Here is a 23,183-nt window from a genome sequence, read left to right as displayed (position 1 = left end):
CAGCTAACACAGACATATGGAAATGTCTGCTCTACCCAAAATTACAACCAACTAATTGCAGCATTACCACAAAAATGGAAGAGGCAAGTAGAAGGGGAAACAAGTTTCTTACTTTTGTCAGCCCTGCATTAAAGACCATAAATGGTTAAAGAAAAGTGTGATGAATAGGAACCTATACCAACTTCATTTAAGGACCAAAAACTGACAGCTGTGTCATATAAATTGCAAAATAGTTGGGAAGAGATTTTCGATGTACCCATTCCATGGTTTATGAATTGATACGCAAACCAACGCCGGATTCAAAACTTCACATTTTTCCATCTAAATTACTATACAAAATTATTGCAACCAATAGAATGTTATATATGTGTGTGGGGGATACAATCTTCCCAGCTCTGCAGATTTTGCTGTGAGGAGGCAGAGTCATTAGATCATTTATTTTGGTATTGTCCATATGTAGCTTGTTTTTGGTAACAGGTCCAGGAATGGCTGAAGAATTGCAACATGTACTTAGAACTAACGCTGCAGATGGCAATACTGGGTCATTTGAAAAGCCATAGTCAATCAATCAATAATATAATTATTATAGCAAAAATGTTTATTCTTAATTTACAATCTGTAGAAACTATGAGAATAGAAAGGTTCAGTACTTTTGTCAAGCATCACAGCGCAGTTGAAAAATATATGGCAAATAGAAATCTAAAATGGATGGTGTTGAGGGGTTGAATCTAGCTGAAGGGTGGGACTAATAACAAGATAACAATGTAAAACATACGGGTTCTGTAAAATGTATATAGGTCAGAAATGTGAAATGGCACAGTTACAAATAGAATGGATGAACATCAGAAATAGACGAAGGACTAAAAATAAACAAAACAACTATTGTAAAATGTGTATAAACTGAAGGTAGAAGCCTAAGTGTTATTGTTTAATCCAGTTGGGGGAGGGGGGAGGTAGGGTTTGCGGGGAATAATAAAGGTATATTCTTTTAAAAAGTATCTATATAGGTATATGATATATATATTTACCAAAAAAAAGATATGGGGGATTGGAAATGGTGCAGACAATTACATTGATGGAAGCAACATTCTTTCCGCAATATTAAGCTGATCCACCCCTTAAATATATTTTCAAAAATACAAGAAAATTAAAAAAAAAATCATAAGTACAGAAAGACATGGTAGAAGCTCCATTCACTATTATGGGATCATCGCCTATTGTTACCTTCTGTAGTGCATCTGTCAGAATTCAGATCTACCAGGGGTGTCGAGGGCAGAGGATAGGCAGAAAATGTTTGGTTTGGAATGTAGCCCTTTGGGAGAAGAACAGGGGGAGATGAGATGTGAGGAACTCTAGCCAGAAATGGAACCAGGCCCTATGGGCCTCTGGCGCTGAGCACAGGTTTCAGTCCAAACTACTGCCCCTGTTTTGTGACTCTTAATCTCCCCTCCCCTTAATCTCTCAATATACCTTACTATGCCATATGGCCTCTGATATACTTGCATTTTGTGAATAATTCATTGAGTACATTAACACGATGAGTACATTCAACAAAAATACGGTTCTCTAGAACAGTTGCCAAAAGATTGACTCATTTAGGTTAACTTAATTTAGGAATGCTTAATCATGGCCTGTAGCCTATAATCTAATCAGTCAATTAGCATATTTACAGATCCTGGGCTTTTGGGTTTCATTCCTCAATGTTATTTGATTTAGATGTTTTTGAGAGCGTTGATACACACACACACAATGCTTTCATGATGTATTCGAGGAAGTGCCTCATGTTTGAGGGTTCCATCCGTAAGTGCGCTAACAGCCTGCTAGTTAATTTATCTGACGGTTTCACCAGAGAGGATCTAAACCTTACACTCCGCCACCCATGAGCCAAACAAACACGAAGCCCCCAAATCAACAGCATTCATGACCTACATTTCATCGTTTAAGTAGTAGAGCATGGGACACGGGACAGAGGATCATGTGGATAAGCTTGTAAAACGCTAACACACATCATCAGTTCCAAGTAATTTGTTTCACTTTGTGGACTAACCACGTCTGAAAGAGCGTGGATGACCCGGGTTCAATACCGGGTTGGTTGCATTGGTGCCATGGCTCAGATCACACAGTTGATGTCTATAGTCTGGTCGATGATTGAGGAGGTCAGTGTAGTTAATAAGAAGGAACACTAGATGGAGCTCTGGCTTTGTAGCTGTGTCCTATGTGTGGGGTTGGTCCCCACTGAATAAGTCTCTAAACGAAATCATTAGCAACCTTTTTTTAGACATAAAATAATGACCCTTTAAATACCTTTGAACAAAAGATGTGACTCTCTCATTGTAGTGTCACTGGGGCTCTAAATGCAGCTGCTGGTTACAGTGCTTTTAACACTGTGGTCATTCATTCAACACATACACGCTCACACACAGCTCAGTACATATCCACCCACACATTAGATAACTAATAGCCTAGTTCTGTAAATAGCAGTGTTAACTGTGTTATGGGGACCCAGTCTCATACAATGTGACCTCAGAGTTTACCCAGCTGACCCCCCTACCATACAGCCATTAACGAGTCGTTAAACCTCAATTAGAACAGGCGATCTGCTGTGTGTGTGTTCTTTCATGGTGCCAAATGCAGACATTCTGCAGACAACATGTATGTGTTGAATGTGTGTAAGACACCCATATTTGGAAGGCTGCTTCGATTAAGACCCAGAAACCTCTGCCTCAGGCATTCAGTGTACAGTAATGTGTGTGTGTGTGTGTGTTCATAAGTCCAGGCATCTGTATGACCTTTGATCATTTGGGTCCTTAGTATTGTATTGCTCCACTGTGAACCCTAATAAAGTATTCAATATGTGAGTTTCTATATTTAGCCTTCCAGTAATAGCATGGGTCAGTGTTTGACAGGACAAAGGGCCAATACACACGACCCCAGGGATACTGTGAAATGACCACAGTGAAAAATAAAAGCTTGGAGAAAGAGACAAGGGGATGCAAGGCTTTGAGTTAGATCAGACAGCCAGAGGGCAAATTCATTATTAGTGGGCCGACTTAACTATTTGCCCTCTGTTTCTTATAGAACACTTTATAAAAAGTGTATCAAATTCAATAACCAAATTCAGCGTATCCATCTCTCTCGCGCTCCCCACTTTTTCTCTCCTTTCTCTTATTTCCATATCCTCCCCTATCCCACTGCCCCTCGGTTTTCTGTTATCTGTGTATCAATGTGTAAGAATGAGACCGAGGTCGAGAGTCGGCAGCAGACACTGTGGCCTTTCGCTGTCCTCCATATTAGGTTCCATAACTTCTCCAAGATGGCCGCTTGTCGCTCAGACACAGGCTGTATACAGTACTGTCAAAACAACACATTCATCTGTGTCTCTACTGCCAAAATAAAAGAGAGCCGAGAGGAGGGAAGAGGCATAACTCTATAGTTTAGTTTTGTAGGTTAGGGCAGGAATGAAGATTTAATGCACAGAGATTGGTAATGCATGGGGGGGAGGGGTCAAGAGGAGATAGTGGAAGAGCGAGAGTGTGAAGTTGGAGAACAAGAGTCAGACCGCTGCACTGCTTCTTCCTAATGTCATTACTTATACATCTGGACTCACCAGAAACACACTGTGTGAGTGTGTGAACACTTTCCTAATATTTAGTTGCACCCCGTTTTGCCCTCAGAACAGCCTCATTTTGTCAGGCATGGACTCTACAAGGTGTCGAAAGCATTCCACAGGGATACTGGCCCATGTTGACTTCAATGCTTCCCACAGTTGTCAAGTTGGCTGGATGTCCTTTGGGTGGTGGACCATTCTTTATACACACAGGAAACTGTTGAGCGTGAAAAACCCAGCAGCGTTGCAGTTCTTGACACGCTCACTGGTGCGCCTGGCACCTACTACCATACATTGTTCAAAGACACTTGTATTTTGTCTTACCCATTCACCCTCTGAATGGCACACATACACAATCCATGTTTCAATTGTCTCAAGGCTTAAAAATCCTTCTTTAACCTGTCTCATCCCCTTCATCCTCACCCATTGAAGTGGATTTAACACATGACATCAATAAGGGATCCTAGCTTTCACCTGGATTCACCTGCTCAGTCTGTCATGGAAAGAGCAGGTGTTCCTAATGTTTTGTCCACTCAGTGTGTGTGTGTGTGTGGTAATGTTAATTATCTGGTGTTGCAGCTGGTTGGTTCGTCTTAATGTTGTGTGTTAACTGAATTTATGCAAATTTAAAGTGTCCAACCCCAAAATATTATGACAAACACAGTCCTTCTCCTGTGAAACTTCAGTGGTTTTTAGCGGGGAGAAAATGTAGCTCATCTATGTGTTACAATGCAAATGTCAGCCATGATGGCTCCCTGTTCCCTCTTCTGCTCAGATGTAAAATAGCAGGAAGAGCAGGTGAAAAGCAAAGCCCCCTGATAGGCCTCTGTCCTATTGCCTTCACTCGTCCCATCTTCTCAGATAAGTGCTGATGAAAGAGGAGGGGACAAGGATAGTGGTCCACTTTGGAGTGTTAAGATGCAGCCATAGAAGGGTCAGTGTGTGGGGTCAGGGTCATGTTACCTTTTATCTGATTTGAAGATCTACTCGTTTTCTAGTGAGGGTGAAAGTTCAATAATCAATTAACATGCAACTTACCACGTCAGTTCCTCGTCAATTTTCATGGAAGAATTTAAGTTAGCCGTCCCACCATAGAAGTGTATTTGTTTTCTCAACTGTTTCCACTGTAAATGTACATGTATGTATAAAGCCGGCCTGGTTCAGTTATGTAGTCTCTGACACCGTGTGTCTGCTAGACAGGCCCCTGTCTCAGATGATCATAGACCTTGAATAGCAGAGTTACCTTGGGCACTGTAACCGTCACACTCATGCACACCCAATAATTAGTGCAGGACACACACACACACACACACACTAGTAGTTTACCATGTGGAACTTGTCATGCATTAAGTATTGCACTGGAAGGATGATGAGTGTAGTAATTACTTTTGGAGTTGTTTGGTTTGATACAGTCTATGATTGAGTGTTTGCCGCGTTAATCTGTTCCGCTGTTATCAACCATATCCAGGGAACAGATCGGCACATGCTGTTGTGGTGAAGTGGACTTTGAGAACACATACAAATGACAACACATATCCTAATGCCCACCTCAACTATATAAAGAAGAGGTGACCACGACGACGGCTGAATGACAGCTGTACACCAGCAGACGTCTCTCTGAATTTACAGATAAACCACACTCACTAGAACGTTCTTTCAGTGCCTTAAACACACTGGGCCTACGTTGTGTATGTGCATATGTGTATGTCCCACAGGAGCCAGTGAACAACTTCATGAATTATCCATCCACATCCATTGTTCTAGAGTTCCTATTCCAACAGAAACACTAACACAGAAACCTGAATAATCTCATTGGTAATTTTCTTCTCCTTGATCTTCAATGCATTCATTTTATGATGACTAAGTATTAACCGAAGAGCTCAGTGAATAGCGTGTGTGTGAATGTAATGTACCCACATCAACTAAATACTCAACTCAGTAGAAGGAGAGATTAGAACTATAGATGATATCAAATGTATTTATAAAGCCATTCTTACATCAGCTGATATCTCAAAGTGCTGTACAGAAACCCAGCCTAAAACCCCAAACAGCAAGCAATGCAGGTGTAGAAGCATGGTGGCTAGGAAAAACTCCCTAGAAAGGCCAGAACCTAGGAAGAAACCTAGAGAGGAACCAGGCTATGAGGGGTGGCCAGTCCTCTTCTGGCTGTGCTGGGTGGAGATTATAACAGAACATGGCCAAAATGTTCATAAATGACCAGCATGGTCAAATAATAATAATCACAGTAGTTGTCGAGGGTGCAACAAGTCAGCACCTCAGGAGTAAGTGTCAGTTGGCTTTTCATAGCCGATCATTGAGAGTATCTCTACCGCTCCTGCTGTCTCTAGAGAGTTGAAAACAGCAGGTCTGGGACAGGTAGCACGTCCGGTGAACAGGTCAGGGTTCCATAGCCGCAGGCAGAACAGTTGAAACTGGAGCAGCAGCACGGCCAGGTGGACTGGGGACAGCAAGGAGTCATCATACCAGGTTGTCCTGAGGCATGGTCCTAGGGCTCAGGTCCTCCGAGAGAGAGAAAGAAAGAAAGAAAGAGAGAAAGAAAGAATTAGAGACAGCATACTTAAATTCACACAGGACACCGGATAAGACAGGAGAAATACTCCAGATATAACAGACTGACCCTAGCCCCCCGACACAAACTACTGCAGCATAAATACTGGAGGCTGAGACAGGAGGGTTCAGGAGATACTGTGGCCCCATCCGATGATACCCCCGGAGAGGGCCACACAGGCAGGATATAACCCCACCCACTTTGCCAAAGCACAGCCCCCACACCACTAGAGGGATATCTTCAACCACCAACTTACCATCCCACAAAGATCTCAGTCACGGCACAACCCAAGGGGGGGGGCGCCAACCCAGACAGGAAGAACACATCAGTGACTCAACCCACTCAAGTGACGCACCCCTCCTAGGGACGGCATGGAAGATCACCAGTAAGCCAGTGACTCAGCCCCTGTAATAGGGGTGTGTATGTATGTATGTATATATATATATATATATATATATAGGGGTGTTTTATCTCAGAGGTGTGATGGGAAATAAAGGAGGGAGGGACTGACTGATAGAATGAAAGAAAAGAAAAAGGAGGGATTTGAAAAAAGAAAGAAGGGAAATATTATATAGAGAGGATGGTGGTCGGGAGATAAAAGAGTGAGTCAGTCTGGAGATTGGAAATAGAGAGAAGGGGAGGTAATGGAGGGGGGTAAGGAAGACGGATAGACACTCAGAGTCTCTTAACTTTGAATACAGAAGATTCCATTGATAGGATCACGAGGAGTTACTGGAGGATGGACAAACACACACACACACTGTTTGGGAAACGCTCAGTACAGGAAAATGTATCGTTCCATATCTTCTGTTTAAGGTGTCCTATCCTCACACACAACAGCCATTCACACTCATTGCCTGGGAAACCCCCAGGGTTTCTGCTTCAAGCTCCAAGCGTTTACCACTAACTAACCACCCTTACTGACAGGAGTTACAACATGCAGGCTGTCCATCAATCTGGTCAACAGCTTTCTAACGGACACTTAAAATGTCTCTATCTCTTTCTCTGTCACAGTGTTGTATTGTGTTGCAGTCAGCTGGATCCCAGTGCTAAAAGACTATCACAGCAGTCACACCACAGAGAGAGGCCTGAGGGGGACTACACACACATTTACACACATGCGCACGCACAAACACAGGTATTTATGAAAGAGAATAAAGATTGGGTCTGTTTCACAGTTACATATTAATTCACGACTAAAGACTCCAGCACCTGCGGAGAGTACTTCAGGGGCGAATTTTTCTGTGATACAGAACAAAAGGAGGTTGTTCACGCCTAACATTCATCATATCCACATGATCCTCTTTTGCTATGATCTACCCCAGTGGTATTCAAACTTGTTCAGCGGGGAAGCCATTTTTTCAGCCAGAGTTCCTGGAGACCCCATTTTTTTCCCGAAGAATTTCTCACTAACCCACCCCAAATCTAATGACACAACCTTAAATCAGTAAATTAAAATGTTTACATAAACAAATAGCCTTCAATTCATTACATTTTCATATATTTTCAAAATGAAAAGAAATCAATAAACACATTTACGCAATAAAATGTTATTTTTGAAATGATCTTTCTCAAAAATGTATATTGTCCCATACAATAATCTGTACTCTTAATTTTTTGTCCCCCCCTCCCCCAAAAAGTACATTTTTCCTTACATTTTGGCGACCCCCACCCCGACTTTGAATACCACTGATCTACCCTCTAACCCTCTGGCCATACCTAAACCCTGCCCCCTCTTAATCCCCCCCTCTTAATCTAATGTATCTTTCTCTCTCTCCATTCTCTCGCTTTCTCTCTCTCCATTCTCCAATGTCCCTATTCACCCTTCTCTCTTTCGATCTGCATGTGCGTCAACCCACCTCTTTGCATCAAACTGTTGCATTTAATTTGAGACTGGTGAAATGCAGGTTGAAGTTTATCAAGAGTATAAAAAAGTACGTCCCCATGACCCCACCCCTCTCCCTATTGGTGCTTTTGAGATGTACAATACCTGAGATGTATTTCCATACAGTTTTGGGGCGTATTTGTGACAACCCAATGAGCACGGACTACCCTTTTCAGATGGGGTACTTTGTTAACAAGGTTCCTTCACCCCTTTAGTGACGAATGAGGTTGTTTTAATAGCTACTGTATGTTTCTCTACGTGGCTATATTGACATGAACGAGAAAGATACAACGACCACGTTTTATATTGTATAGACTTTAACTAGCTTGTTAACACATTTTAATTTTAGATAGCAAGTTAGCCAGTTTAAATAAATTATATAAACAACAACCTAAGTATATGGCTAGCTAGAAAAACAGGCTAGTTAGCGTGTTATGTGTTAATAACATAGACTATGCTACCCATAATGCAATGCACCACCCAAGCAGTGGATGTTGATAGAATGCCTTGCATGACTACACACCGTTGTATTGCTAGCGGAAGTATTTAGTTATTAAAAGTAGTTAGATGTAGACTCAATGAAATTACGTTGCCACGGACAACGCCACAGATATTGAGATGAGTGAGATGCAAGACTTCCCTCTCACACAATTACACACAGTATCAGCGCATGTGCACGGGTTCGCTTCACCCTGTTTACAGCGTGGAAGCCAGGTCACCAAAACACGACAGCGCCTATTCCCCCTCAGGAGACTGAAAAGATTTGGCATGGGTCCCCAGATCCTCAAAAAGTTCTACAGCTGCACCATCAAGACAATCCTAACTGGTTGCATCACCGGTTGGTATGGTAACTGCTCAGCATCCAACTGCAAGGCGCTACAGAGGGTAGTGCGTATGGCCCAGTACATCACTGGAGCCAAGCTTCCTGCCATGCAGGACTTCTATACCAGGCAGTGTCATGTTCAAAGACTCCAGCCACCCAAATCATGGACTGTTCTCTTTGCTACCGCACTGCAAGCGATACTGGAGTGCCAAGTCTAGGTCCTAAAGGCTCCTTAACAGCTTCTACACGCAAGCCATAAGACTGCTAAACAGTCAATCAAATGGCTACACTGACTATTTTATTGACCCCCTTTTGTACGCTGCTGCTACTCGCCGTTATCTATGCATAGTCGCTTTACCCCTACCTACATATTACATATTACCTCAATTACCTAAACTAACCTGTACCCGCTCACATTGGCTCGGCACCGGTACTCCCTGTATATAGCCTCGTTATTGTTATTTTATTGTGTTACTTTAGTTTATCTGTATTTTTATAGATTGTTTTTGTAGACTTGTTTTATTTTTTCACTCTGCATTGTTGGTTAAGGGCTTGTAAGTAAGCATTTCACGGTAAGGTCTACACTTGTTGTATTCGGCGCGTGTGACGAATACGATTTGGTTTGTCATTGTTCAAGGATCATACATAACAGTTAGCTAGCTTCTCAGTTATGTAGCTTAGCTGGCTAACAGTTAGCTAGCTTCTCAGTTATGTAGCTTAGCTGGCTAACAGTTAGCTAGCTTCTCAGGTATGTAGCTTAGCTGGCTAACAGTTAGCTAGCTTCTCAGGTATGTAGCTTAGCTGGCTAACAGTTAGCTAGCTTCTCAGGTATGTAGCTTAGCTGGCTATCAGTTAGCTAGCTAACGTTAGCCATTATCAAGCTGGTGCACAAGATATGATCATGCCAGCATAGCTACGTAGCGTAGCCACGCACGTAGACACATCAAAACAATGTTATTCGTCACTATGGGGGGCGGCGGAACCTTGATAAAAAAGGGCCCCTTGCTCATTGGGTTGTCACATATTCTCCTATTTCAGCCAGGTTGCTCAAGATCACCTGTGAAATTCCACGTCCGTCCAAATAAGCAGGACATTGGAAGATGACTTCAAAACCGGCCACTAAGGGCCATGGTGAGTGCTATTACCATCAAGTAGACAAGCTCGGCTCCAAGGGTCACGTGTTAAGTCCCAATGCTGGTCACTCATTAAAAAAAAAATGTTTAACCCTATCCCAAACATTAACCCTTACCTTAACCATTCGGAATGAATGCCTTGACTTAACCTTAGAAATGTGACTTTTATTGACAAACGTCTGATTCTGCATTGAGACTGGGAGAGATTGTTGCCTATTTCCTCAACATAACCTACAGTAACTCAGACTAATTTTTACCCTTTCTGCACCAAACAATATACAGGAAAACTCTCTGAAGACAAAGGAGGGTGTTGAGTGAAACAAGTGATGCTTCTTCTGCTCCCTTTCAACAAGGGGCATCAAGCTGTCCTGTATTGAGCCCTGAGTGTGTGCGTGTGTGGCCTTGGGCTAGGTGGCTGGGTCACACCAGACTTTACTCAGCAGGATTGAGGACATGGCTTAGAGCTATTGGGGTTAAAGATCAGGCTCTCTGTTGGATGCCAAGGAGGGGTCCTAGTTGAGACTGTATTAATATCGCTCGGATGAAGAATCATCACTTGTTACAGACAACATGCTCACAACACTCTCTGACCTAACGCAGAGGTATCAGTCATTTTGCCAACTGGGACATTTCTTTAAAGTCAAAAATCAAGAGGGCTGCAAACGTTGTCAACTAAAAGTCTATTTTAAAAGATTATTACAAATAAACCAACGCTATACTTACATGCCCCTAGTATATTGCCTATGAATTCTCCAACTTCCAATCTGTTCTAATAAGGGGTGATAGAAAATAAGAAGTAGAATGGTGAAGCCTGGGGAGGGTACGGGAGAAGAGGAACATGTCTGATTTTCTCTGAACACACACAAAAACACACCCTGTGGTGGGACTTACTAGAAGATGTGTGCGTCTCTTGCAGAGAGGTGAGAGGGAGCAGATCATGAGCTGGGGACTTATTTATAAACATTGTGTACCCACAAAATATGCCCCAAAACATGGGTGCGCCAGTTTTCACGCAAAATAATTTATAAAACCGGAACTTGACGTGAGAACGTGCTTATCCTCCCGCAAACCATGTGTATGCACAGTTTCTAGTGGTTGAAGTATTGCATTGCAAGTAGGCAAAAGTAGCCTAGTAGTAACCTTGTGCAACAATATATGATGACGGTCTTAAGAACCGCTATCCGCTACCACTCATCGCCTAGGCCTTCGAGCCATTCCAGGGGGCCACTGTTTTCTCCAAGTTGGACCTGCGGAACGCCTACCATCTGGTGTGGATACGGGAAGGGGATGAGTGGAAGACTGCCTTCAACATGGCCAGCAGTCACTACGAATATCAGGTCATGCCATTTGGTCTAACCAATGCTCCAGCTGTGGTCCAGGCCCTGGTTAATGTTCTCTGCGACATGTTGAACCGGTTCGTCTTCATCTACCTCGATGACATCCTCGTTTTCTCCCGCTCAGCCCAAGAACACATGCTCCATGTCTGACAGGTCCTCCAGCGCCTCCTGGAGAACCAGCTTTTTGTGAAAGCGGAAAAGTGCAAATTCCATCGATCCACCATCCCCTTCCTTGGTTACATCATCGCTGCGGGGAATGTACAGATGGATCCCAGAAAGGTGAGAGCGGTGGTGGATTTGCCCCAACCTACGTCTAGAGTGAAGATGCAACGCTTCCTGGGATTTTCCGCTTTATCCGGGGTTACAGCACTCTGGCTTCCCCCTGTCTGCACTCACCTCTCCCAAGGTTCTGTTCACGTGGTCCCCAGGTGCTTCACCACAGCTCCCATATTAGTTCATCATGACCCGTCCCGTCAGTTTGTGGTGGAGGTCGACGCTTCGGATGTCAGAGTGGGGGCTGTCCTGTCCCAGCGTTCTGCCCTGGACCTCAAGCTGCATCCCTGCGCCGCCTTCTCCCATCGTCTTAACGCCACAGAGAGGAATTACGATGTGGGGAATCGTGAGCTTCTAGCGGTAATGATCGCATTGGAGGAATGGAGGCACTGGTTGGAGGGTGCGGAACATCCTTTCATTGTGTGGACAGATCACAACAACCTGGAATATCTCCGCACCGCCAAGCCTCTCAATTCCAACCAAGCTAGGAGGGCCCTGCTTTTCACCATCTCCTATTGCCTGGGATCCAAGAATGTCAAGCCGGATGTGCTTTCACGCCGCTATAGCCCGGCGTGAAACACCCTCAGACCCCGAGACCATCCTTCCCACCTCGTGTCTGGCGACGGCACTCAGCTGGGGAATAGAGAATCAGGTCCGTGAGGCGCAGCGTTCCCAGCCGAACCCCGGGGGTGGGGCAGATAATCAGATGTTTGTTCCTGACGCTGTCCACCCCTCAGACCTGGAGTGGGCCCACTCCTCCAGGCCACTCGGGCTCCCGTTGGACCGTGGCCTTTGTGCGACAACGCTTTTGGATGCCTACCATGGTCCCTGACGTCTCTGCGTTCGTCACCGCCTGCACGATCTGTGCGCAGAATAAGACTCCTCGGCAAGCTCCGGCTGGCCTCCTTCAACCACTTCCTTTTCCTTACAATCCCTGGTTACACATATCCCTGGACTTCGTCACTGGTCTCCCCCCGTCTGATGGCAACACTGTCATCCTTACAGTAGTGGACCGGTTTTCCAAAGCCACCCATTTCATTCCTCTCCCCAAGTTATCCTCTGCCATAGAGACGGCCCAGCTCATGGTGCAGCGCGTCTTCCGGATCTATGGGCTCCCGGTCGACATGGTCTCCGACCGGGGTCCTCAGTTCTCGTCCAGGTTCTGGAAGGTGTTCTGCACGCTCATTGTGTCGTCGGCCAGCCTGTTCTCCGGGTTCCACCCCCAGTCTAACAGCCAGTCGGAGCGAGCCAATGAGAACCTGGAGACGACTCTTCGCTGCCTTGTCTCCGCCAACCCCACCACCTGGAGCCAACAACTTGTGTGGGTTGAGAACGCCCGCAACACCCTCCCCTGCTCTGCCACTGGTCCCTAGCCTTTTGAGTGTTCCCTGGGATATCGGCCCCCGCTCTTCCCGGAGCAAGAGGAAAAGGTCGACATACCCTCAGCCCAGATGTTCGTCCGCTGCTGTCGCCATAACCAGAAGAGAGCCCGGTCGGCTCTTCTCAAGACCATCTTCAGGTATCGATGACAAGCGGACCGCCACTGGACCCCGGCTCCCTGGTTTTGTCTCAGGCAGAGGGTATGGCTGTCCACTCGGGATCTGCCCCTCTGGGTGGAGTCCCGCAAACTTTACCCCCGTTTTATCGGCCCTTTCCCCATCTCCAAGATTCTTAGCACCTCTGCTGTTAGACTTCTGCATGCTCCCTGTTTATATAATAAACGTCCATTATTTTAACTGTCTGCATCTAGGTCTTTTCCTGAGCCGTGATAAGGTGTCCTTCTTTGCAAGGCATTGGAAAAACCTCCCTTGTCTTTGTGGTAGAATCTGTTTGAAATGCACTACTCAACTGAGGGACCTTACAGATAATTGAATGTATGGGTACAGAGATGAGGTAGTCATTCAAAAATCATGTTAAACACTATTATTACACACAGTGAGTCTATGCAACTTATTATGTGACTTGTTAAGCACATTTTTACTCATGAACTTATTGAGGCTTGCCATAACAAATGGGTTGAATACTTATTGACACAAGACAAGATATGTAAACATGTTGACATTATGTGGTATTGTGTGTAGGCAAAAAATTCTAAATTGTATCCATTTTAAATTCAGACTGTAACACAAAATGTGGGAAAAGTCTAGGGATGTGAATACTTTCTGAAGCGCTGTAGATGTCTCTAATGCAAAGATAAATACATCCATTTTCGCTCTTCTCACTAACAGCAAATTATTGCATCTTGTTATTATATTTAGCCACCAGTTTTTTTCGTTATGAATAAGTATTTTTTCTCCATTTGATCCGATCTGAAGCGCAGTTTAAGGTAGAACAGTCGGTTCACCTTTCCCAATGATGTTTGTAGGCTGCTAGGTCTACCTCTGAATACTGTAATGTCAAATTTCTCGAGTAGACAATATTTAATTTATCAACATAGGCCTAATGCATACTACATATATCATAACCATTGCAGACTAAATTCCTCACCTTTTCTGGCCATGGTGTAGCCATACAACAATTGACCATGTGCATTTTTCACTGTGCCTATTAGATAGCCTATTATAATTTTAATTGTTTGCATCTGAAAGGGGAGAGCAGTTTATAACACACTACAATTTAACAGGTGAACAGAGTTGGTATTTTGCATTGAAGTGTGTAGGTTACCACTCTAAGTAGCCTAGGCCTACTAGCTTTTAGTTTTTTTTTTCGAGTAGACAATGTTACAGAATTCACAGGCAGTGCAGCATATTAGGTTCAGAAAAAGTCATTGCAAAACATGATTACATTCCAACGATCTGTTTACAGGTCCACAACAATGTGCAATTGTTTTTGTCTTTCAGACACGGTCAGATACAGCAAATGTCACTACAAAAGAAAACATTCTGCCAACCCCTCCAAAGACATTTGACCAAGTTCGCCATGCATTGCTATTTCCTTAGATACTGTCTTGGCCTAATTCCAATACTTCTAAGTAGGGCCAATACAGAAAATAAGGGCGTTATTGTCACCATATAAGGTGAATGACGGGCGTTTTTCAGGAGAGCAATTTCACAACAGGTCTGATTTATAACGGGAAACATGCGTATGTATGGCGTGCGCCACGATTATACGTCTCAATATTTCTGTGCGTGCGTAGTCTTTTCAGAAATGGCACAATTAAATGTAGCAACGGTTATAAAAGAGGTCTCAGGAGACTACTTCGAAGTAATTTCCACGATCAGGATCCATGCCATGCTCTCCCTCTCTCTCCCTCCATCCCTCCCTCTCCCTCTACCTCTGGGACGGTGATCAATCACTGGTACTAACGGTATTCTGGCAGCCAGCAATTCAGTCCTTAGAAAACAGCCGCAGGTGTGGATAGAATATAGATCCGACAGAATTGTATAGATTATTATCTCCCAAACAATGGTTAAGCCGAACAATACATGATTTTTAACTCCACAACTCGCTAATCAGGTAAATCCAGTTCACTTGGATGAAAGAATTCCTGAAAAAATGTCTGAAGTCTATAGCGCTCTGATCCTGACTCCTGTCCCAAGGTGACAAGACACAGCCCAGTCATAGCGTACAATGTTGCACGGTCATAAACATAACACCCTTCTCTACTCCCCCTCACGTTATTGAACAATAATTAACTTTTAATCAGCTATCCCGCTGGCTTACAATCAATTATATTCACTGCATTGTTCATTCATTCTCGCTCTCTGTCACCCTCTCTCTCCCAGAAGAAGGGAGGGGTCGAGCAGAGGCAGTAACCTCTGTAACCGATAACAGTGCTCGAGGATTTCAAGTTAGACCACCGTCAGCGTGCGGAACCAGTAGGGTAACGTGACCAGAGAAGGACAGAATGCTGTTCAGTCAAACCGGAGCACCGACCAAGGACATTTTGATTCATTTTTAACTTTTTGGAGCTATTTGACCAATTAAACTTGATTAAAAAAAGTCACAGAGCACACATAAACCAGCATTTACCAGACAAAGATCAGTATTCATGCGGACGTGAGAAGAGAAGTGATGAGGACAGTTTGGACAAGATACCCATGACATAGTTGGAATAATAGACCCACTCTTCTGTTTTTTTTATGGAACCACTTAATGCCAATCTATGACAGTTGGGGAAGTTGTTTTCAAACGTTTAATTCTCAACTGGGAGAGAAGGCCTATCAAAACAAACATTTTCTGACGTGTTACTCAAAGGATCCTTAGAGAATCTTATTTACACCTTGCAGGTAAGAAAAGGGTTTTACTGACATTCACCTGCTCATGCCTCTTTACATTGAATTTAGCTGCACATGGGGGGATATTTTAAGCTATCAGGTTTTCTAACTGATGGGCTATTGGAAAAAGTGTCCGTTATAAATGTTGTAGCCTAAAGTTTTCATGTGTTTATGAGCAGACAGGACTCCTGTCGATTATGGCGAAGACCTTGTTCATCTGTTTCCCACTGGTTCTCCTGGCGGGACATCTCCTCGTGGTTACCGGACAAGCCACCCGAACACCGGTTTCGCAAGACGCGCGCCCAGACGTCCATCCGTCCGCCACCCAGAAACCAGTAATCTCTGGTAGAGAGGACAGGTTCAACGCCAATGTCTCCACTGCTCGGCGTATGCGACCTTTACCACCGATGTGCTCGGGACCCACCGAGATCAGAGACACATTTAAGTACATCAACACGGTAGTATCATGTCTCGTGTTTGTTGTCGGTATTATCGGGAACTCCACGCTCCTCAGAATCATTTACCGGAACAAGTGCATGCGCAACGGGCCCAATATTCTCATAGGCAGCCTGGCGCTGGGAGACCTGCTGCACATAGTGATTGATATTCCCATTAACGTGTACAAGGTGAGAACAATCAAACACACACCAACATAGGCTCGGCATACATGTAGGCTACGCAACACGCTTGCGCGAGCGCACACACAGAGGTAGTTAAGGGGTAGTTTACAAGCTGAGAAACAGGCTGTACTGGAATACTGGGCCAAAAATATGTTCTCTGTCCCCAGTAAGCTTGTTTTGATATTTAAAAAAAAATCCCTCCAGGCAGGCCAGAATCATATCAAGCTCAGACACTGGTCTGCAAGCCAAATACTTTCTTCTCAGACCACATTGTATTACAGTAGCACCGTCTCTGCAGCACGTTTTCCTTTGTCTGAGCCATAACACATTCCACATGACTTTCTCTCTCTGTTATGCTTGAATATTCTGTATATTTGGACTATTAGAGGTGTGTGTGTGTGTGTGTGTGTGTGTGTGTGTGTGTGTGTGTGTGTGTGTGTGTGTGTGTGTGTGTGTGTGAGAGAGAGAGAACGTGTGTGAGAGAGAGAGATACACATACAGACAGGAAAACAGAGAGAGAGAGTATTATAGATATTGGCGTTATGGGAAGCCAAACATGTTTAAATGATTAACTGCATACCAGAAGAATCTACCTGTGTTCTATGGAGATCAGACCACATGTGATTCCAATACAGTAGGGTGAGATTGCCTCCACATGCTGATCTATGGTCAGTTTGGTGTTTACCTCCACATGTGATTCCAATACAGTAGGGTGAGATTGCCTCCACATGCTGATCTATGGTCAGTTTGGTGTTTACCTCCACATGTGATTCCAATACAGTAGGGTGAGATTGCCTCCACATGCTGATCTATGGTCAGTTTGGTGTTTACCTCCACATGTGATTCCAATACAGTAGGGTGAGATTGCCTCCACATGCTGATCTATGGTCAGTTTGGTGTTTACCTCCACATGTGATTCCAATACAGTAGGGTGAGATTGCCTCCACATGCTGATCTATGGTCAGTTTGGTGTTTACCTCCACATGTGATTCCAATACAGTAGGGTGAGATTGCCTCCACATGCTGATCTATGGTCAGTTTGGTGTTTACCTCCACATGTGATTCCAATAGGCCTCATAAGCAGGCATGAAAACCATAAACCCCAATACAGGTTAGCCAGGGTTCAGCCTATATAGATTCTCATATTTTACTCATGACTGCTTATCATTTGCCATGGGTGTTCTTTTAGTCCATATCATTAAGTAGATTAGTTCAAATGTGTATAGAGTGAAATTCCGGGTTATGCTATCCTACTTACCTAGTATATACCAAGTAGAAATGACACGATAGCATTTTAATCACGTTCCTCCAAACTCCGATCATTCCTGTGTGAGTAACCCTGAACTCTTTATCCCTCTTCCCCTAGCTCCTAGCGGAGGACTGGCCATTTGGTGTGGCTCTGTGTAAACTGGTGCCTTTTGTCCAGAAAGCTTCAGTGGGCATTACTGTGCTGAGCCTGTGTGCTCTGAGCATCGACAGGTACACACACACACACACACACACACACACACACACACACACACACACACACACACACAGAGGATATCCCCATAATGTTCCTCCCCGTCTCATCCTCTTCCAGGTACCGAGCAGTAGCGTCGTGGAACCGTATCAAGGGGATCGGTGTTCCCAAGTGGACGGCTATAGAGATCGCATTCATCTGGCTGCTGTCCATCCTGCTGGCTGTCCCTGAAGCTATAGCCTTCGACATGATCGCCATGGACTACAAAGGAGAGCACCTCCGCATCTGTCTGCTACACCCCATGCAGAATTCAGACTTTATGAGGGTATGTACACACACACACACACACACACACACACACACACACACACACACACACACACACACACACACACACACACACACACACACACACACACACACACACACACACACACTAGACTATATGGAGTGTCCCTGGCTGGGGTCTGATGTGGGAAAGCTGCAGCTGTGTGCTGACTCTCCCCTAGTGGTCACTCTGGAAAAGATAAATCATATAATTTATGAGGCCCCTGTTTGTCTGGATAAGGTAGTTTTAGTGTGTTTGTGTGTTTTCACAGGTTCGAGTACATCTGTGTGTGTGGTGTGTTTTGTGCGGTGTGTGTGTCACAGAGTGACCGATAGATGATAGCTTGAACTTGTGTAGTTGTCGTCCCAGAGAGGTTTTAGATGGAGTGCTAGTTGACGTTTTACCAAGACTGAACTCTGAGTTAGAGAGACCCTTGAGGTCTGCTTGAGGTTACTTCTCCTCATTCTTCTTCACTCCCTCATACTTCAGCATTAGGGTTTGGCTCCCAACTAACTCCCAAGGCAATAGGACCAGTCAGAGTCATATTTCCTCTACTGTCTGTGGATCTTTCTGATGGGTTTTTTGCATTGTGAATTGCAATACACTTAAAGAGATACTTCGGGATTTTGCCAATGAGGCCCTTTATCTACTTCCTCAGAGTCAGATGAACTCGTGGATACTATTTTTATGTCTCTGCATGCAGTTTGAAGGAAGTTGCTAAGTAGCGCTAGCGCAATTGCTAACTCATTTCCAATGATTTTGGCATTTCTCAATGCCAAAATCCCGGAGTATCCCTTTAAACGGAGTGTCCATTTATCTGGTGTATGTATCCTTGCGTGAGCCTTGGTGTATGCGAGCTGGAATGGCTCATAGGAGCAGGAGCCTATCTCCTGTTTCTGTAGCGTGACGCAGCTTGATGTACAAGTACACCCCCTGGACAGGACGCTAGTCTATCTCCTGTTTCTGTAGCGTGAGGCAGCTTGATGTACAAGTACACCCCCTGGACAGGACGCTAGTCTATCTCCTGTTTCTGTAGCGTGAGGCAGCTTGATGTACAAATACACCCCCTGGACAGGACGCTAGTCTATCTCCTGTTTCTGTAGTGTGAGGCAGCTTGATGTACAAATACACCCCCTGGACAGGACGCTAGTCTATCTCCTGTTTCTGTAGTGTGAGGCAGCTTGATGTACAAATACACCCCCTGGACAGGACGCTAGTCTATCTCCTGTTTCTGTAGCGTGAGGCAGCTTGATGTACAAGTACACCCCCTGGACAGGACGCTAGTCTATCTCCTGTTTCTGTAGCGTGAGGCAGCTTGATGTACAAGTACGCCCCCTGGACAGGACGCTAGTCTATCTCCTGTTTCTGTAGCGTGAGGCAGCTTGATGTACAAGTACACCCCCTGGACAGGACGCTAGTCTATCTCCTGTTTCTGTAGCGTGAGGCAGCTTGATGTACAAGTAAACCCCCTGGACAGTACGCTAGTCTATCGCAGGGCGTTACCCCCAATCAGAGACGCGTCGGGTCCCATTTTTACAGTCTTTGGTACAACTCGGCCGGGGATCGAACTCCCAACCTTCAAATCTCAGGGTGGACACTTTAACCACAAGGTCAATGAGTTGGTGCATTATGTGGTGTGTCCTATATGTATGTGTATTGTCTTTGTGTCCTTCCAGTTCTATAAGTCAGCTAAGGACTGGTGGCTGTTCAGTGTGTATTTCTGCCTGCCTCTGGCCGTTACCGCCGTCTTCTACACCCTGATGACTTGTGAGATGCTGAGGAAGAAGAACGGAGTCCAGATCGCCCTGAGTGACCATCTCAAACAGGTAACCTCTCTCTCCAGCCTTTATTTCATCTTTAATATTTAGGGTTGGCAGGTAGCCTAGTGGTTAGAGTGTTGGGCCAGTAACCGAAAGGTTGCTAGATCAAATCCCCGACCTGACAAGGTAAACATCTGTCCTTCTGCCCCTGAACAAGCAGTTAACCCACTGTTCCTAGGCCATCATTGTAAATAACAATTTGTTCTTAACTGACTTGCCTAGTTAAATAAAGCTTAAAAAAATATATTGTAATGTCCCTATATTTATGAAGGGCACTGTAGCTAGATTGATTGGTTGGTTGATTCCTCTCCCTGTCTCTGTGTGTGTAGAGGCGTGAGGTGGCTAAGACAGTGTTCTGCCTGGTGTTGGTGTTTGCCCTCTGCTGGTTGCCTCTCCATCTCAGCCGCATCCTCAAGCTCACCATCTATGATGAGAAAGACCCTAACCGCTGTGAACTGCTCAGGTGAGGACCACATACTCTCACACACTTCAAACTGTTTTCCTTAAGATGTCTATGTGCCCCACCCTCGCTACATTGACCGTAATATTGTAAAAAGGAGAGAGATGAAATAGGACGGTGTGTTTCTCCAGTTTCTTCTTGGTTCTGGACTACATCGGGATCAACATGGCGTCTCTTAACTCCTGCATCAACCCCATCGCTCTCTACATGGTCAGCAAGCGTTTCAAGATCTGCTTCAGGGTAAGACATATGTGTGCACCCACCCACCCACCCACGCACGGGCACATACACATACTGCATCTAACAGCGTGCCAAATGGTGTTAAATGTCCAAATAACTAATGTCCTCTCTCTCTCTCTCTCTCTCTCTCTTTCTCTCGCTCTAGTCATGTCTGTGTTGCTGGTGTCTGCCAGCTGAGATGTTGATGGATGAGAAACAGTCCTGTATGAAGCTCAAAGTCTCAGACCGGGCCTCTGACCAGAGCAACTCACGCGCTACTAACAAGTACACTTCAGCATGAGAGGGGCCCTGCGCAGTGCAGAGAAGTACTCAACGAAGTAACCTATGATCTACCTTAAAGGACTAATTGAAGATCAGTCATATAACCTGATTCTGACTTAAACCATTATGACAAGGTTATATGAAGTGCCCTTATTCAGGTATAGTTGATGTAGTTTTAAACCACTTGGAGAAAATAAGTGCCCTAATTCAGTAAAGTCTCCTCTGACTGGAGGGTGAAGTACTCAAGTACACTTTGAGTGTTGCCTATGAAAGTGAATGGTCTGGGATGTGTAGCTGGGAGAGGGTTGATGGAAAAGAGGATAATTGGGGGAAGGAGGAGTGGATAGAAGTTTAGACAATCAAATATCAGTATTATTGATAATGAATGGCACAACATAGGGTGATCATATTGTAGAGAAATGACATTGCTGGGTGTGGCTGTTCCTGATTAGAACCTCTATATGAATGTTCATAAGATACATGACATAAGCCAAACCCAATGAGGCGTCATAGTGCAAATGCCTGATTTGAGACATCCAGAACATTATATGAACATTGCAAGTAGGTTGTAAAAACGTTGTTAGTTATACAGTATAATATCTGAACATATCCCATATACTTTAGAGTTAATTCATTTGTATACCTTTGTTAAATTGCTTTTACACTGTTTGATATTGTTACCAGTGGAGGCTGCTGAGGGGAGGACGGCTCATAATAATGGCCGGAACGGAGCAAATGGAATGGCATCAAACACCTGGATCCATGTGTTTGATGTATTTGATACCATTCCAACAAATCTTCTCCAGCCCTTACCACGAGCCCGTCCTCTCCAATTAAGGTACCACCAACCTCCTATCATTGTTACCATTTAGCTATGTATGTGATTTTAGCTGGATAGTTAGCTATAGCATGTTTGAATGTGTGTTCTGTGTTTGGTAGGCGTTCAGCTGTTTCTCATTCAACTACTGATCTAATTGGGTTGGACTTCATGTGAATAAATCATAAATGGCAGCACATTCCTAAAGTTCTCGCAATAACTTTTTGGCTTTATTGTTTCCAAAACAGTTCAGTGTTTGTCTCAAATATGATCATTTTCGTATTCTGTAGCTTTGTGGACTGCCACCCAATTGTAAAAACTGATTGATTTTTATTATGCTTTAATATTTATTATGCTTTCATGACAAACCAAAAGGGCTTTCGCCGCTTATTGGGGAGTCGGATGAGAGGGAGAGGATATATTTGAAGTTTCTCTCCATATGCCTTGTGGTTTTTAAGGGATCTGATGGTGTGTTATTGAGTATGGAGCCCTGTATTGGTATAGTTGTAGATCCTGTACATACAGTAGCTGTCCTGTGAGTGTATGGTTGTGATGATGTGCCTGTCAAAGGTTGTGTGGTTTATATTTTCCCAAAAATGTTACAAAATAAAAAGATTTACGTTTAAATTGTATTTTTAAGACCTCTAGAATCAGACATAATTTAATCTACTGTATCACTACAGTCAACTGTCTGATAAGGACTGTACTAAACCAGAGCCTGCAGATATACTGAGCCAGCATATATATTAGAATTATATATTTGACTTAGTTCTGGTGAACTGCAATACTCTTCAACACTGTGAAGGCAGATTTTTTTAATGGTTTTATTCTACACCCCTTTCTACGAGCTGTTTCCCTGCCCTCTCAGGACTGAGTGTGAACAAAGGCACCCATCATGTGAGACATTCTCACACACACACACTGATTTGACTTGGGAATGTCCCTACGGGCCAATGCAGTGTCACGCATGTTACATTACGAGTGAAAGACGGCCGGTAACCTAATAGTTAGAGCGTTGGGCAAGTAACTGAAAGGTTGCTGCATCGAATCCCCGAGCTGACAAGGTTAAAATCTGTCATTCTGCCCCTGAACAAGGCAGTTAACCCACTGTTCACTGTTAGGCCGTCATTGTAAATAAGAATTTGTTCTGAACTGACTAGTTTAAATAAAGAAAAAAAAGACAATCTGTCCCTCTACACCTCTATACATCTATACCTCTACACATCTACACATCTATACCTCTACACATCTATACCTCTACACATCTACACCTCTATACATCTACACATCTACACATTTGTCCCTCTACACCTCTACACATCTGTCCCTCT

The 23,183-nt window shown here is 44.2% G+C and overlaps 1 protein-coding gene across 1 annotated transcript; it reads left to right on the top strand.

The window, feature by feature from the left end:
• The first annotated feature begins 10,818 nt into the window (after positions 1 to 10,818).
• LOC120055388 (endothelin receptor type B-like) lies at positions 10,819 to 21,297 on the top strand. The gene is made up of 12 exons (XM_039003252.1): positions 10,819 to 10,857; positions 11,220 to 11,354; positions 11,508 to 11,633; positions 11,907 to 12,027; positions 12,295 to 12,318; positions 16,241 to 16,470; positions 17,831 to 17,943; positions 18,047 to 18,251; positions 19,931 to 20,080; positions 20,404 to 20,537; positions 20,666 to 20,774; positions 20,920 to 21,297. The coding sequence occupies exons 1-12, from the start codon at positions 10,819 to 10,821 to the stop codon at positions 21,052 to 21,054; spliced, it is 1,521 nt and encodes a 506-aa protein (XP_038859180.1). The 3' UTR covers positions 21,055 to 21,297.
• The last annotated feature ends 1,886 nt before the right edge of the window (positions 21,298 to 23,183 follow it).

Source organism: Salvelinus namaycush, chromosome 11 (assembly GCF_016432855.1).
Source record: "Salvelinus namaycush isolate Seneca chromosome 11, SaNama_1.0, whole genome shotgun sequence".
Classification (NCBI taxonomy): Eukaryota; Metazoa; Chordata; class Actinopteri; order Salmoniformes; family Salmonidae; genus Salvelinus; species Salvelinus namaycush.
This window is presented reverse-complemented; position numbering and strand designations above follow the sequence as displayed.

What these genes read in the sequence shown, in the direction of transcription:
- LOC120055388 (XM_039003252.1), top strand. Translation starts at nt 10,819, where the DNA reads ATGGTGAAGCCTGGGGAGGGTACGGGAGAAGAGGAACAT. An exon ending in TGTGCTCTGAGCATCGACAG is followed by an intron (nt 17,944 to 18,046) that starts GTACACACACAC and finishes ATCCTCTTCCAG; the next exon opens with GTACCGAGCAGTAGCGTCGT. An exon ending in GTTTCAAGATCTGCTTCAGG is followed by an intron (nt 20,775 to 20,919) that starts GTAAGACATATG and finishes CTCTCGCTCTAG; the next exon opens with TCATGTCTGTGTTGCTGGTG.